General features: G+C 41.2%; 1 protein-coding gene across 3 annotated transcripts in view; it reads left to right on the forward strand.

Annotated features, from left to right (window-relative positions):
• Fer (FER tyrosine kinase) overlaps window positions 1–15,271 on the forward strand; it is a 216,124-nt gene that overhangs the window by 16,116 nt on the left and 184,737 nt on the right. For all 3 annotated transcript variants that reach the window (XM_051190878.1, XM_051190880.1, XM_051190879.1), the window contains exons 2-3: window positions 5,266–5,531; window positions 13,943–14,116. In XM_051190878.1, coding sequence (XP_051046835.1) covers window positions 5,325–5,531; window positions 13,943–14,116 — 381 coding nt within the window. In that variant the 5' untranslated portion in view covers window positions 5,266–5,324. The remainder of the gene's footprint in view (window positions 1–5,265; window positions 5,532–13,942; window positions 14,117–15,271) is intronic.

The following is a 15,271-nucleotide window of genomic DNA, read 5'->3' on the forward strand; positions in this document are numbered from 1 at the left end:
TTTTAATTTAATCATTGATAATGAGAAAAGGCAATCTCAAATTGAAGACCATTAAATAATGTAGTTGCAAATAAATAGGTTAAATAAATCCAAATAGCCAGCAGTTTAGTGAATTTAGGTTAGTTTCACTTTTTATAAACTTGTTCTTTTAAAAAAATTTTTATTTTATATTTTTATCTTATTTTACATATCGATCCCAGTTCCCTCTCCCTCCCATCCTCCCATGTCCCCTTATAAACTTGTTTCTTACAAAGAACTAACACTGGGGTAAGGATGTAGCTCAGTTGGTAGCATGCTTGCCTAGTGTATGAAGCCCAGGGTTCAGTCCCCAGAGCTACATAACGAGCATACTGTATGCATGCTTCTGCAAACAGAGGCAGGAGGGTCAGATGGCCAAGGCCATTCTCAGCTACATAGCAAGGTGAAGCTCAGTCTGGGCTACATGAGACTTTCTTTCTTTTAAAGATTATTTTGATAACAACATACATACATACACTTTTGTATAACATCCTGTTACTGCCTGATTTGTAACCGATAACCACTAAATTATATACATTTTTTAAAGGAAAATTTAAATTATGTGTATATGTATATGTGAACTTAAGTGTAGGTGTCGTGGAGGGCAGAGGTGTTTGGTTCTTCGGAGCTGGAGTTAAATGTGATTGTTTGACACCTGGTGGGTGCTAGGACTCGAACTTGGATTCCCTGTGAGAGTGGACATGCACTAAAGTGTTTTTAGTGTGGCTGCTTAAAACTCTTGCTATGCTGGTGCCAGATTCATCTTGATACTAATATTAACTTTTCCTATTAAAATTAGGATTTTCTTGGTGTATTTTCTGATTGAACCCTATATACTTTAGTTATTATGTTAGATTTTGGGACCACTTTAACCTCTTATTTTCATAAGCAGTTGCCTTCAGTTTTTCAGCCTGTAGCTCTTAGTTTGCTTTTATGGGATCCTGTTCCAGCAACACTTGGATTGTTTCTTTTTTTTTTTTTTTAACACTGTCGTTTTGGTTTCCTTGGTTTATTTGATAACTCTTGGGCTCCCAGTGGTATGTTCTTGTGTTCCCTGAGAAGACAGCACACGTTTCCTTAGGTCAAGTCATGTGTGTTCACTGGCGGGGAAGTGTGCTAGGGCTTTGTTACCACATTCTGCTCTCCCAATTCAGGATGGGGGAAGCGTGTGGGTTCTTGGCTTGTACTTTGTGCAAAAGCCTGGTCCTTCCTTCCTGTCCCACCTGCCTGTTCTGGAGTCTCTGAATGAGGAAGGTCTCCCTCAGACCCGTGAGCACAAAAGTACCTGTGCTTCAGTCAAACACATTAAATATATCCTCAGAGGCTCCATGGAGGAACAGTACCTCCCCTTCCTTTAATCTGACGCAGGAGTAAACCCAAGTTTGAATTCCCCGCTCCTCTCCTTGTGTCTCCCATCTGCCCATAGTTTGTATTTGATGTTTGTATCTGACCCTTTCCTTAGAAAGAGCTTTGTTCTCTATTTATTTAACAGCACAGGAAGCTTCACATGGGAAAGGCATGAGGGACACTTTACAGAAATCAGTAACAGTTTTACAAGGGATGAAGTCACTGACACCCCCCCCCCAACTAGTTGATAACAAGATAACAAACATTATTGTGAGCACACGGTTATCAAGCAATATCCTTAGGCTGCTTCCAACATTTATGGTGGATATTTGTTGGTTTCTGGCTATGTGCTGTTTTTAGCAAATGATTGCCTTAACACACACATACACACATGCATTGATCTGGGTCAGGGGCATGGAAGAGCACATAATTTAAGATTACAGCTATGCATTAGCTTAAGTTGTAAAAACCGAGTACATAGGAAATTGGAGACAGAATGGTTACATTATTCTCGCAAAGGGAGGCTAAACAGGCGGAGTGCACAGTGGGACACCACTCGGGGTCTGCTCATCTCAGTGAGCCCATCAAAAGTTCCCTCCTCACGGTCTAAGGGACATTGTCATAGAGCTGACACACCGCATTCCTGTATGGATTGCTTGCTATAATTGGGTCTCTCTAGCAGATTCCTTCTGCTTGCTGTGCTTGTGCCTGGTAGAAAAGGTGAATCATGGGCTGGTTTGCAGTCTACTTAATCACTGTTCACTGGTAACTACTTCACATACTGCAGCTTGCTGTTACTGCAAACACTAGTCATATATAGATGAATGGTTTCTCATGAATAGGGTAGTTACATGTGGTGTACCGGTCTGATAGTTACTTACTCCTTAAATATTTGTCATATTAAACAGTCCAACAATTAGACACAATTCATTATGGAGTTGACCTACCTTGGTTTTTTGTCATGCATTGATGTGATAATTCCTTAAGCATTTGTCATGTCATACAGTTCAACAATTAGACAGTTAATTTATTATGGAGTTGCCTTACTTTAAAAATATCTTTATTCCATTTTTTTCCTAAAGAGACGTACATATACATTCTAACCTAGAATATTAATAAACATAAATAAGCACTTAGGACAGGTTGGAGCATTTTCCAGATCCTGCCAGATTCTGTTTCCCGTTTGTTCTCTAAGCTCCACACAATTTTTTGTAGCTTCTGATAGCAGAAAAAAAAAAAAAATGCTTATCAAGATGCATTTAGAAGCAAAGATGGTATTTATCCCACATTAGGACTAAAATGAATCACCACAATCTTAGATTTAGTTTTTTTTTTTTTCTAGAAATTAAAATAGTCTTAACATTTCTTCCCTCAAAAATATTCTTTATTGTTTGGCTGACCGTGGGGTGAGAAGTACGTTTCCTCTAGCTGCAGGTAAACATAGCAGCAACAACAAAAAAAGTCAGTGACAGTTTTTGTGCCCCACAAACAATTGTCTTTTCAACTGTGGCCCTTGGAGTTGAGCCATGGGCTTCTGAATACTAGAAAATACTCTACCACTGAACTAAACCCAGACCCAAAGTCATTGTATTAAAGCTGATGGCTGGGCTCTGGGCCTGGAGTCATCCTGTGTGACACTCAGGTGAGTAACTTGGTAGTGCTGGAGTTTCCACTCAGCCAAGGGCCATTCAATCTTGGTTGCCGCTTTGGAAATATTAGCAAGGAGTATTTTACAACTCAATTTTTCCTAGTTACTTTATAGTTCATACAATTAAACATCTTTCCGTTGGAGAACAACTGTGATTTATTCTCTACTTGGAGAACAATAATTTTTGACCTGTCTTTAGATAAAGCAACTGAAGTTAGAGAGAGAAACCTCTTTTTGTCTGTGTAGCTTAGATGGTGTCGGTGTCCTTAACTGGAAACAGAATTCTGTGTTCAGATTGTAGCTCAGTGTTACTTAGGGAGCACTTGCCCAGCAAGCGGGAGGCCTGAGGTTCAGTTTCTAGCACCACAAAACCAGCAGACTGAGAGCCACTACTACAACATTGAGACCCCTGACTTCTAGTCTGGGTGACCCAGTACTGGAAAAGGGAGGCGTGGCTCCCATTTCTCCATTCTGGTTTGAAAGAGTGGATGCCAGAAAGACAAAATGGAGGGCAAAGTAAATTCTGCTAAAGTTTTCAGGATTTACAGTAAACAAGGAGAGTATCTGGGGGAGGTTTATGATAGCTGGCCTATACTTGACCTTCACTTATGTCTTGGTGATTTTTAAATTGCTGTTTTGAGTTACTGTTTGAATTCTAGTCCACTTTCTGTCACCAGCAACATTGTAACACAGACACAGGGGGTTTATAAATAAGACAGGCTCATTTGGTTAGGGTCTGGAGGTTCAAGGTTAATGAGCCACATCTGGGGATGGCCTTACTGCAGAGACTCCAGATGGTTCAGACCATTTCAGGGAGTAAGGGTGTGTGTGTGGGGGGGAGGGAGGGTAATTCCTGGGTTGCCCCCCTCTTATGAAGCTATCACTTTCAGGATTCAGTCATGGGGTCCGTGCTAATAACTTACTTCTTCCTGCTCATCTCCCAGAGGTCCTCCTGCTAAGTGCTGCAGTGGCCTTCATTTTCCATCTTCTCAATACCTCTCCTCGGGATTAAATCCCACGGCCTTAGCGATGCATCAAACCGTATCTAAAACTTAGCCCTCCCATACTGAAGAATTCACCTGGCGGGACTGTGCAGTTTCTACTCAGCTCTCAGAGTTGTGCTGCCATCACAATGGAATTACTGCACTTTCGTCACCGCAGGAAAGGCGATACCTGAGAGGTATCGTCCCTGTTTCTCTCCAAGTTCACCAGCCCCAGACAAACACACATCTAATTTATAATTGGCCTATTTTAGACTTGTCATGTAAAATAGAATTGTTTTATGTCTTAATTTCTTTCACTTACACAGTGTGTTCAGTACAGATTATGACATATGTAGAGATGACAGCAGAGTCTCTTGCGGAGGTCACACACTTGCGGAGGTCTGATGGTTGCTGACATGTGGACTTGAGGGTGACTCTTTAACCGTGACCTTGTGCTGCGCATGTCAGTGAGCACCATGTTGCATGATCAAATGTGTGAGAAAAGCCACGAGGGAAGAAGGGTTTCCTTCTGACCTCACGGCAGCAGGTGTGAGTGTGTAGAAGCTCCTCACCTTGGAAACTGGGAATCAGAGAGAAAGCACATTCCAGTGATCTACTTGCCTAGCGAGGCTCCCCATCTAGAGTTTCCACCATCTCCCGAATAGCTCTGATAGCTGGGGAGGAGACAGGGAGCACATGACCCCCGGAGGACATTTCCTCTGCCCGTCATCTGTTCCCAGACTCACTCTGATGCCCGCATTAAGTCTGTTCTGGGATCCTCTGTACTGAATTGGTGTCATCTGCAAATGGAAATCACTTCTCTTCTTCCTTCTCTAGTCTGTTGTCTTCAATTATACTTTTGTGAATGTGTGTGTATCCCTGTGTGTGGGTGTATGCACGGGAGTGCAGGTCCCTGAGGAGTCAGAGGTGTCAGATCCTCTGATTTGGAGTTCCGGCTGTGGTGAAGCCACCACCGACTCGGCTCCTCCGGAAGAACAGTGTACACTCTAGCACTGTGCGTCTCTGCCGCCCCTTCCCTAAGCATCTTTTCATTCACAGTGTCACTGCAGGATCTGAAGCCTTCAGTAAACAGCAGTATAGTGTGAGTCCTCAGTTTCTTCCTGATCTTTGGGAGAAGACATCTAGTTGTCATAAAACAAACAAACAAGAACCAAACAAATGAACTCTTGATAAAACAAAAATTGACCACACTTTTGCTTTGAGGACTAATGTCCTTCTGATTGAGACTTTTTACGTTTATGTTCACAGATATGTGCTGACTAGCGGGCTCACTTGTGTGGTCCAGAGGACAAGCCGCGCCCTACACAATGGGATTTGGGAGTGACCTGAGGAACTCGCAGGAAGCTGTGTTAAAGTTGCAAGACTGGGAATTACGATTACTGGAGACAGTGAAGAAATTTATGGCACTGAGAATAAAAAGCGATAAAGAATATGCATATACTTTACAGAATCTTTGTAATCAAGTTGATAAAGAAAGCACCGTGCAGGTGAATTATATCAGTAATGTGTCCAAGGTAAGAGTGGGTTCCCTTGTTCTGTGTAGCGTCACGGTTCTCCTTAGAACAAATAGATCATGCTCTAGAATGAACACACCCATGTCAACTCAGAGTGTTGTAAATTTTCTCTTAGTGCTGTTTTATCTGTACATGTTGTAGACACGATGTATGCGTGTCTGTGGAGATGTGTGTACACTTGCATGTGGGGCCCAGAGGCGGGTGTGTGCTGTCCGCTGTGGCTTTGCACCGTAGTCTCCTGACTTTGGGACTTGTCCAGGCTGGGGCCTAGCGGGCTGCTGGCCTGCCTGGGCAGCAGGCTCCTGGGATCCACCTGTTTCTGCCTTAAAACACCGAGATGCCAGGCACACGCTGTCATGTCTGGCTTTTTTGTTGTACTCAGACTGTCAGGCTTGTACAGCCACTGTGTTTTCTCCCTGAAGTGTCTCCCCAGTTCCCGGGTCCTGTGAGTGTTTATGTGCTGCTTTAAGATCCTCTCAGTTCACTGTATATTTTAATAATTGCCAAATAACTCAATTTGTTAATATCCACTTTGTCTTTGTTCCATCTTCCTTTCATTTCTTTTCATTCATTTACCTCCTTTAATTTTCATTTATTACCCCATTTTCCCTGGCTGACCTTAAAATCACAAGAGATATGCCTGCCTCTGTCTCCCAAGTTCTGAGATTAAAGGTGTGTGCCACCGTGCCCAGCCTTAAATTTTCTTTTTAGTGGGTAAATATTCATGGGGTATCAAGTGATGCTTTGAAACCTTTCCACTTTGTGTAATGCTTAGACATATTTAAATGCATTAAACAAGTCACTTTTCTTTCATTGTCTGATCTCTGATAGGTCGTAGACCTCATTGCAGGCAGGTCCCACTCCTTAGAGTAGTTGGCAGCACAAATTGGACTTGGTTAAAAAAAAAAACAACAAGTTGGGTGAGTAAGGAGATGACCCTGGAGAGGGTCACCAGGAGACTCTGGGCTAAATGTGACCACAATAAATTCTGTCACATTCTCAGGGACGTAGTAAAAATATTATTAAAATCCCTGCTTCCCCAATCATGAATTTCTTTTTGATTAAAAATATTCAAAGTCCTAAGACCTCCCCATATTTTGAAGTCTGTAGTAGACCGTACTTGGGAGGGCGATAAGTTATGTTTAATCTCTACAATTTCTCCAACCAGGTGGCCAAACGTTCAGTCATGAGGTGAAAGCAAGAGGTGGTTTTGGCAGGACCAGAAAACATAAAGGAATGGTAAACAACTCAGCGATTCTCAGCCACGATTCTAAGAATACACAGTAGAAAAATGCTAGTCTCTGAAATTCAAGTGGTGGAGAAAGTCCATAGCCACGTGCTGAAGAATGAAAATAAATGTCTGTCACTCACAGTGAACTAGAGAGACAAGTGGGCTCTCTCATCATAGCCTTGGTTTCCCTGATGATTATGTGTAGGTCCCATGCTGATAATGAGTAAATCACAAGCATCCTCCTCACTCAATCTTTTTGCGTCTTCCATGTTTCTACTCATCATGTTTGCTTCTTTTGCTTCCTTGATGTATATGGTGTAGTCATGGCAACTGTTTACTTACCCTGCTGTTCTGTCCTGTGTGCTGCTTTTATGTCATTCCTGGTCTCCCCTCCCCCATGCGGTGCTGGGGGTGACACCCAGAGCTTTGTGTATGCTAGGCAAGCATGCTGCCACTGAGCCCCCCCCCCCCCCCCCGGCCTTGCTGGCTTAGCTTTTCTCCTAATTTTAGTGGCACTTTCCTGCATTGTCTGTCTAATAATCCTTGATTTGCTCCCAGGCATCATGCACTTTGCATTTTATCTTGTTATGTGTGTTTGTTGCCTTTACATATTCTTGAGTTTCGCTTTGGAATGCAGACAGTGTAACCCTCTTCTTGCTTTTGTATTTGTTAGGTCCAACTACGCTTGATTTAGTTTCTGATCACTTTATCTTCTCTATCTCCATAGCATGGTCATACTCAAAAGCGTGTCCAGTCATTATAAAACTGTAAAATGAGTCGTGTGCCTGTGAGTTCTGAGGAGGTTTCTTGCATTCTTTTGGTGGTAGTTTTCTAGGTCTAGTTGATGAAAGCTGTCCAGTACTCACCTGTGCAATTGAGGAAGAGCCTGTAGGTCTCCAGAATTTTTCCTTTGTGTCCTTCTCTTGTTTATAATGCCTCGTCCTTGGTTTTTTCTCTTGGGGACCATAAGTCCATGGGGGTATTTTGGCCCCTTTGTGTTCTGAAATCACTCTTCTCAACTGGACATTACTGGGGTTTTGCTTAATTGTGACCTAGACTTTTTTTTTTTAGCCAAGTCAGCCTTAGTAATGTTAGGGCTTAGATCATGATTTGTAGTCTTCAAGGGGTCATTGTTTCATTTACTAATGCCTCTCGAGTGTTGTTAATTTTATATATTTTTATCTAGTTATCATTTTAGGTAAGTGGATAAATTAATGCCTGTTTCTGCACTGTCACAAGAAGTGTAACAATTTATGAGGTAGTTAAGGATATATTATGTCGCTTTATTCCAAAATATTTGTGCATGTTTTCTAAGAATATATCTGCTATATAATAAATCAAATTATAATAGTTTAGTCATAGTACCTGTTAAAAATAAATTTCTTGGTCTGATGATGGCTCAGTGGCTAAAATCTCTTGCTGTGCATTCTGACAACCTGAATTCAGACCCTGAAAGCCTTGGGAAAGGCTGAGTGTGTGGTGTGTATCTGTAGTCTACAGTGAGATGGGAGCCAGAGGTCTGGCGGTCACCTGGCGTGTGCAGCGAGGCAGAAGCAAGGAGAGCCTGCCCCAGTGAGCTGAGAGGAAGGAAGTTGCCCCTTCAGTAACACATGCGACACCCCTGACCTGGCCCACATAGCCAGCGTTCCCCAGCAGTCTGCTTCTACCCAGAGCTGGCATGGTAGGCAGATTCCACAGCTGCCTGTGTTTATGTGGGCTCTGGCATCTGGACTGCAGTTGTCTCCATGCTGGTGTGATACGCATTTCTCCACTGAGCCATCTCCTAAGCCTCCCACTCTTGTCCACTGTTCGAGTAATGACCCTCTCTGGAAAACGTTGCTTTTCTTACGTTGACCCAAAGTTAAGTCTGGAATCAGTCATTTCATTTAGTTTTTGAATTTACAATGGACTTTAATGTAAAACATAAGCAGGAAATACAGTATAGACTTAATTATTTTTATTTTTTTACTTGAAGATATTTTTATGTGTACGCATGCTGTCTTCCCAAGGGCGCACTTTTGAGTGCCTTGCTTTCCCATTGCGCCTTTATGAGAACTTTAATAACAGCGATGGAGACCTGTCTGCGCAGCTGTTGTTGCTTCCCACTGCGGGCTCTGCTTCGGCTGCCCTCTACCTCTTGGCTTAGCGAGAACTCCCAGGCTTCTCGGAAAGGTTCCTTTCTACCACCCTGGACTAAACCCTTTTCCCTGGGTGGCCAGCTTTCTTTGGAGGAGAAGATTTGAGTGTAAAACCAGTTTAGAAGGTCTCCAATATTTGGCAGTTACAAATATAATGTAAAGTACCATTATATAGAGACATTTTTGTATTTTCATGGGTGTATTCATGGTAAATTCATAGATGTGGACTTTCTAGGTCAAAATGTAAGTGTGTGTATAGTTTTGTTATATGTCACTAATATAAATATAAATATATGAGTCTTGTGGCATTTTGCATGCTTACCAGAACTGTATGAATCTGCCAGTGTCTACCTACTCACACTTTTGAGTTTTTGTGAACTAGTAGATACTAAATGAAACATACTATGGTTTTATCACGTATTTCTCTAAAAGTGAGCATAATTAATTAACTATATTTTCCATGTGTTTAACAGCTATTTTACTTTTTAGAAATAGATTTATTTACATGCACATGTATGTGTATATCTGTGTGTATCTTGTGTGTGTGTATACACACATGCACATTGCATGCAGGAGCTGGCAGAATCCAGAAGGGCTGTTTGGTGCCTTAGAACTGGAGTTACAGGTGTTTGGGAGCCACTTGTGGGTGCTGGCAGGCAAGCTTTGGTCTTCTGCAAGAGTAGCCAAGAGTCTCACCACTGCTGTAGTCATTTCACATTGTTGTTCATTGAAATCTCAGCTGTCCACGTACATTCAACTCTGTCTCTGTAATCCTCAATAATACAATTTATTTGAAGGGAGATTGTTATGAGCATGTTTTTCTGTCGGCCGTTCTGGTCCCACAGCTGCGCCAGCCCCAAATAACACACAGAGACTCTGTTTTTGATATAACGCTGTTGGCCAGTTACTTGTTTCTTATCAGCTAGGTCTGTCTTAAATGTTAACCCATTTCTGTTGACCTAAATATTTCCGTGTGGTCTCATCTTACCGGAGAGAGGCACTGGCGTTCTTCTCTCTCCGTCCAAGTCCAACATCTTGACTCTCCTCCTACTTCTTCCTTTCTCCTCCTCGTCTCCTAGTCCCGCCCATCTTGCTTTCCTATTGGCCAACAGTGCTTTATTCATTAACCAATACGAGAAACATATTTACAGAATGTCATCTCCCATCAGGAGATAGTGACCTTTTAAACACAAAGTAGATAGAAATACTAGCAGTACTCATATACTACACTGAAAAAATGCTTTTGATGTACTAGAGTAAATTATACTTAGTAGCTACATAACACAAGCTTTGTGTATGTAATATATGTATTATATATAATACTATAATTTATATAGTTCTCAGGAGATAGTTCTTATAAAACATTTGACTTGAAATGTGAATCTGTTAAAACCAAAGTGATTTAGTAAGGAACAAGTTAAGCCTTATGTGTATTTTCCTGATGTATGAAAGTGGGGGAAGTATTAGGTTGGTTTGTGAGTGGCATCCAGTTGAACTGAGTTGCTTAGGAATAGGTTTCAGATATGCACTGCAGTGCAGTCCTTTGCTGGCTGCCATTGCTTACTCTTTGTTACAAGCCAAACTTTACTTCGTTTTCTGCCACTCCAAGGAACTCTAAAACCTATTTTGACAGGTGTATTTCCAGTCTTTTCAAGTTAAAGTACCGTGTTGATTGTAGCGTATTTCTTAGTCACTTAATATATGTGAAGCTGGACAAAGTTGCTGTATTTTTAAATGCATCCCTGATTAGTGTTTTGAATGTTATCCTCCTAACACAACTATAATCCCTGTGACTTTTAGGGTATAGTTTTGTATAATGAAGAGATTGTTAGTGACACAGATATTTTCCTACAGCAGAGCTTGTATAGTGGAATTACCCAGGGGGTTGAAGCTCTGATCCCATGCTCTGTCTCAGAAGGATGCTGCATCAGGCTTTCTGGTCATAGAATCCCCAAACTGATGTCTTTAAAAGACTCAGTTATTTTTGATTGCAACCAGCTTAGAGACCATTTGGAGCAGGGGAGTCAAGATTTAACAGAAATTTGGAGAGGTTGTTTTTTTCTTTCTTTCTTTTTTTTTATATGAGTGGGGAACATGTAAAGATTCCTTTGAACTTGGAGTTGAGTCTTTGAAAATCTGTCTTAGGGAAATCTAATGAGTTGTTTTCTGGCTTTCTGTATCCCCCACGGACTTAGAGACTGCAGCATTTTCCTTATATAACAGGCAAACTTAATAAAGACTGTTGCTTCAGAGGATCGTTTATTTTGAGTTATTGTGTAGTGCAGAAACTATGCATTCTTCATGGAATTTTAATGTTGAATTTTTTTAAAAATTCCACCAAGATGAAAGCCAGCAAGTACTTGGAGGATATAATCTATAGCACGAAGCTATTTTTGACAGCTATTATTTAGGTATTTTTCAAGCTTGAGTCATCCTGTTGATTGTTTTCAATGCCTTGCTGTAATTATAGGCCCAGTAGTAATATGTTCTTTTACTCAGTGCCTTAGCATACATACTTTTTGGTATAATAATCTCAGAACACTTATATCACTACCTGTTTTGGATAACTGATTCCTCTCACCACATGCCTGCTAGTTCAAAGGTAGAAGGCAAGAAAGGACCTGGGCTTTTCTAACAGGTGTACATTTTCTTAAAAAATTTAAAGCAATTATTTATGTGCATGGGTGTTGTAGCTGTGTGTAGCTCTGCATCGCACGTGTACCCTGTCCATGGAGTCCAGAAGAGGGCAGAGATCTACTGCAACTGGCGTGAGATTGCCTGGACCTGGAGTTACAGGTGGCTGTGGGCCAGAATGTGGGTGCTGGGAATCGAACCTGGTCCTCTGGAAGGACAGCCAGCACTCCCAACTGCTGAGCCAGCTCCCGCCCTAGGAAGTATACATTTCCTCCCTGTGTGTATTTTTTTTTTTTTTTTTTTTTGTTTTCAGTAAGCTGAGCATGCAGTTGACTTTTAAAATATTATCATATCATCATTTCAGGATAATTGGTACTATTGACCTCTATTGGTTTCCTAAGCACAAAATTGTCATTTTATCATTTATATCAATTCTTTTATACAGCTAGGGTTGTATTTAGTACACACAACTAACCTCTTTTGGATAGTTGGGGAGAAGGAAAATTTTCTATATTGAATCAGATTTTAAGCTGTGACTTAAAAGGGGTACATTTATTTTTAGGTAAATCTTATTTTTGACTACCAAAAACAAATATAAAAAAACTACAGAAGATATTTAAAAATCACAAATTTTAGACAAAAGTAGTATTATTTGAGTATTTTAATCATATCATGTTAGATTTGGATTGGTTATCTAAGATGTGCTGCTTCTTAATTCTTCTTTTAATGGTGTTTATAAAGGGTTACCATTATTTTTAGTTAAAAACAAAATTATAGCGAGAGGTCTCTTTTATTTTCATCTCTGTTGCTTTGTAACGAAGTATGTCATGTCAAGGATTGACCTAGAAGGACTTCTTCACTTGGATGCAACTATGCTACAAAGTAGCTGGGATATGTGTGTGTGTGTGTGTGTGTGTGTGTGCGCGCGCACGCGCGCGCTCACCAGCCCCACATTCAGTAACAGTATTCCATATGTGGCTATGACCCATACTTTGAGGGGCTGACATTTGGACAGCAGAAGTTGGTTTTAAAAGGAGTGGGGCTGGGAAGATGTAGTGGAGACCATCCGTTTATTTGTTAATTTTCTGTTGGGTGCTACATAGGACTTGAGAGCAGAAAGCAGCATGTGTTTGGTAGAGCTTTTCCGGTTTGCTTTTCTCCTCCTTCCCACTTAGGCTTCTCTTGCTGTGAAGAGCCACCATGACCACAGCAACTCTTACAAAGGACATCACTGAACTGGGGGGCTTACAGTTGTCATCATGGCAGGACATGGTGGCGTGCAGGCAGACGCGGTGCTGGAGGAGGAGCCAGTTCCACATCCCGATCCACAGGCACCAGGAAGTGGACTGAACTAGGCATAGCTTGAGCATAGGAGACTCCAAAGCTCACCTCCATATGACGCACTTCCTCCAACAAGGCGCTCCCTTGTGAGGTGGCCAGTGCAGTGGGGTATTGGGCAGCACAGGACGCGCCTCCATGGGCGAGGAGGGCAGCCTGACCTGGTTGTGTGGTCTCTGGTGTTGGCTTCCAGGATGGCTTCTCCCCTAGGTTGCCCACATTCCTATGTGGACGCACAAGAACTAAATGCATATTTACAGAGTTTTAGAGAGTGTTTGCTCTCAGGTGGCAGGCGAGAGCATGGACTTCTTCCACTTAGTTTATTTATCTGCTATTGCCTTCATTTTCTATATGTGCCACATGACTTTCTTCAATACATATTTAGGATGAAAAACCAGATGAAAAGATAGTCACACAAGTTATTGGCATTCATATTTTAAGACAATGTTCATGTTTTTGTTGTTACATGGGTTTTAATGCTTTAAATATTTACTAATTCATTTAAATATAACTAATTAAAAGGGATGTGAATGGATTGATCACATCCTTTGTTTTTTTTTTTTTTTTTTTTTTTTTTGCTAGTTTTGAGACAGGATCCCACACTGTAGTCCATGCTGGTCTGGAACTCACTGTATAGTCTATGCTGTTCTCAGACTTGACCGTTCTCATGTCTCACCCTTTTGAATGCTGGGATTACAAGCAGGAGCTGCCCTGCTCAGCTTGTTAAATTTTAGTTCTTAAAGGAATCGATGTTTGAGGTTTAAATTACTTTGTGGTATCAAGAGCAGGTTGGCTGCCCTATTTTCAGATTTGAAAGCAAACATGTCATCCTCTGAGTAAATCACAGGGTTCCACATAGGTTCTCATGGAAATCCGAAGCATTTGTACTTGAAGATGTTGGATACAACTCTTTCATGGTTCATTGTACAGTTTTGCAAAAACCTGCTATTTATAATGTAAAGATTGTTATAAAACTAAACATTTATAACTTCTGAACATTTGAGTCATAGTTAAGTGGAAAGTTGTAATACAAATGCTAACTTTATTATTATTATTGTTGTTTTTTAAAGTCTTGGCTCCTGATGATCCAGCAGACAGAGCAGCTCAGTAGGATAATGAAGACGCACGCTGAGGACCTGAACTCTGGACCCTTGCACAGGCTCACCATGATGATCAAGGACAAGCAGCAGGTGAAAAAGAGCTATGTAGGCATTCACCAGCAGATAGAGGCAGAGATGATCAAGGTTCGTCTGGCTCCGTCGGGTGTTCTCTTGAATATCTTTGAAAACATATATCAATACGTTGTCCCGTCTGACACTGAAATCGTCATTTCCTGACAAGACCTGTTTGGTGTCTTTAGTGAACCTTATTGTGTACAAACGATTACTGACGACACACTATACTTAATGTTGTGTACAGAATATTAGTGATGATATCATTTCACTTCCAACGAAGAGAAAAACACACTGACATTAAGCTGTGCCTCGGAGAGCTTGTAATAACTTGGAATATCTAATAGCTTTTAGGGCTGGAGAGACGGATCAGTGGTTTAAACACTGGCTGCTCTTCCAGAGGACCCAAGTTTGATTTCCAGCACCCACAAAGCAGCTCACAACCCTCTGTAACTCCAGTCCCTGGAGATCTTCTGCCTTCTTCTGGCCTTTGTGAGCACTGCAGGCACATGGTACATAAACATGGGAGCAACACACACACATGAAATAAAATAAATTAAAAAAAAATAAATAAAAAAGAAATACCCAGGTGGTGGTGGTGCATGTCTTCAATCCCAGCACTCGGGAGGCAGAGGCAGGCAGACCTGTGTGAGTTCGAGGCCAGTCTGATCTACAAAGTGACTGCCAGGACAGGCTCCAAAGCCACACAGAGAAACCCTGTCTCCAAAAACAAACAAACAAATAAACAAAAATAGCTTTTAGCCTGTGTAAAAATTAAATATGTATATATTTCCTTGTATTATTACTAACTTAATGTATCCCTGAGTTTGTCTCTTCCGGATAATTTGTTAGCACTACTGCAGAGCTTTGACTGTCCCATCAGAAGGGCCCCTCTAGCTGCCCCTACAGTCACTGGTCACAGCCACTGTCCTTTTGCTTGATGGAGTCTCTTGCCTTCTCCAGGATTGGGTCATTTAAAGGAAACCCAAAATATCATTTTGTCCAAAAACATCTTAATGTGTATTGGTAATAAAAGAATTCTTTTTGAAAATAAGAACATTTTGATTACTCCACTTAAAAATGACAGAAGTTAATGTTACAATACCCAATGTTTAGATATTTGCAGGTTCAGTGGTTTCTATTGGTTTATTTTAGTCAGAATCTAACCTGAGATATGAGTTGCATATGAATAATTGCCTTTTAGTCTCTAGGTCAGTCTTTCTGTTT

This window comes from Phodopus roborovskii, unplaced genomic scaffold, assembly GCF_943737965.1.
Source record: "Phodopus roborovskii unplaced genomic scaffold, PHOROB, whole genome shotgun sequence".
Classification (NCBI taxonomy): domain Eukaryota; kingdom Metazoa; phylum Chordata; class Mammalia; order Rodentia; family Cricetidae; genus Phodopus; species Phodopus roborovskii.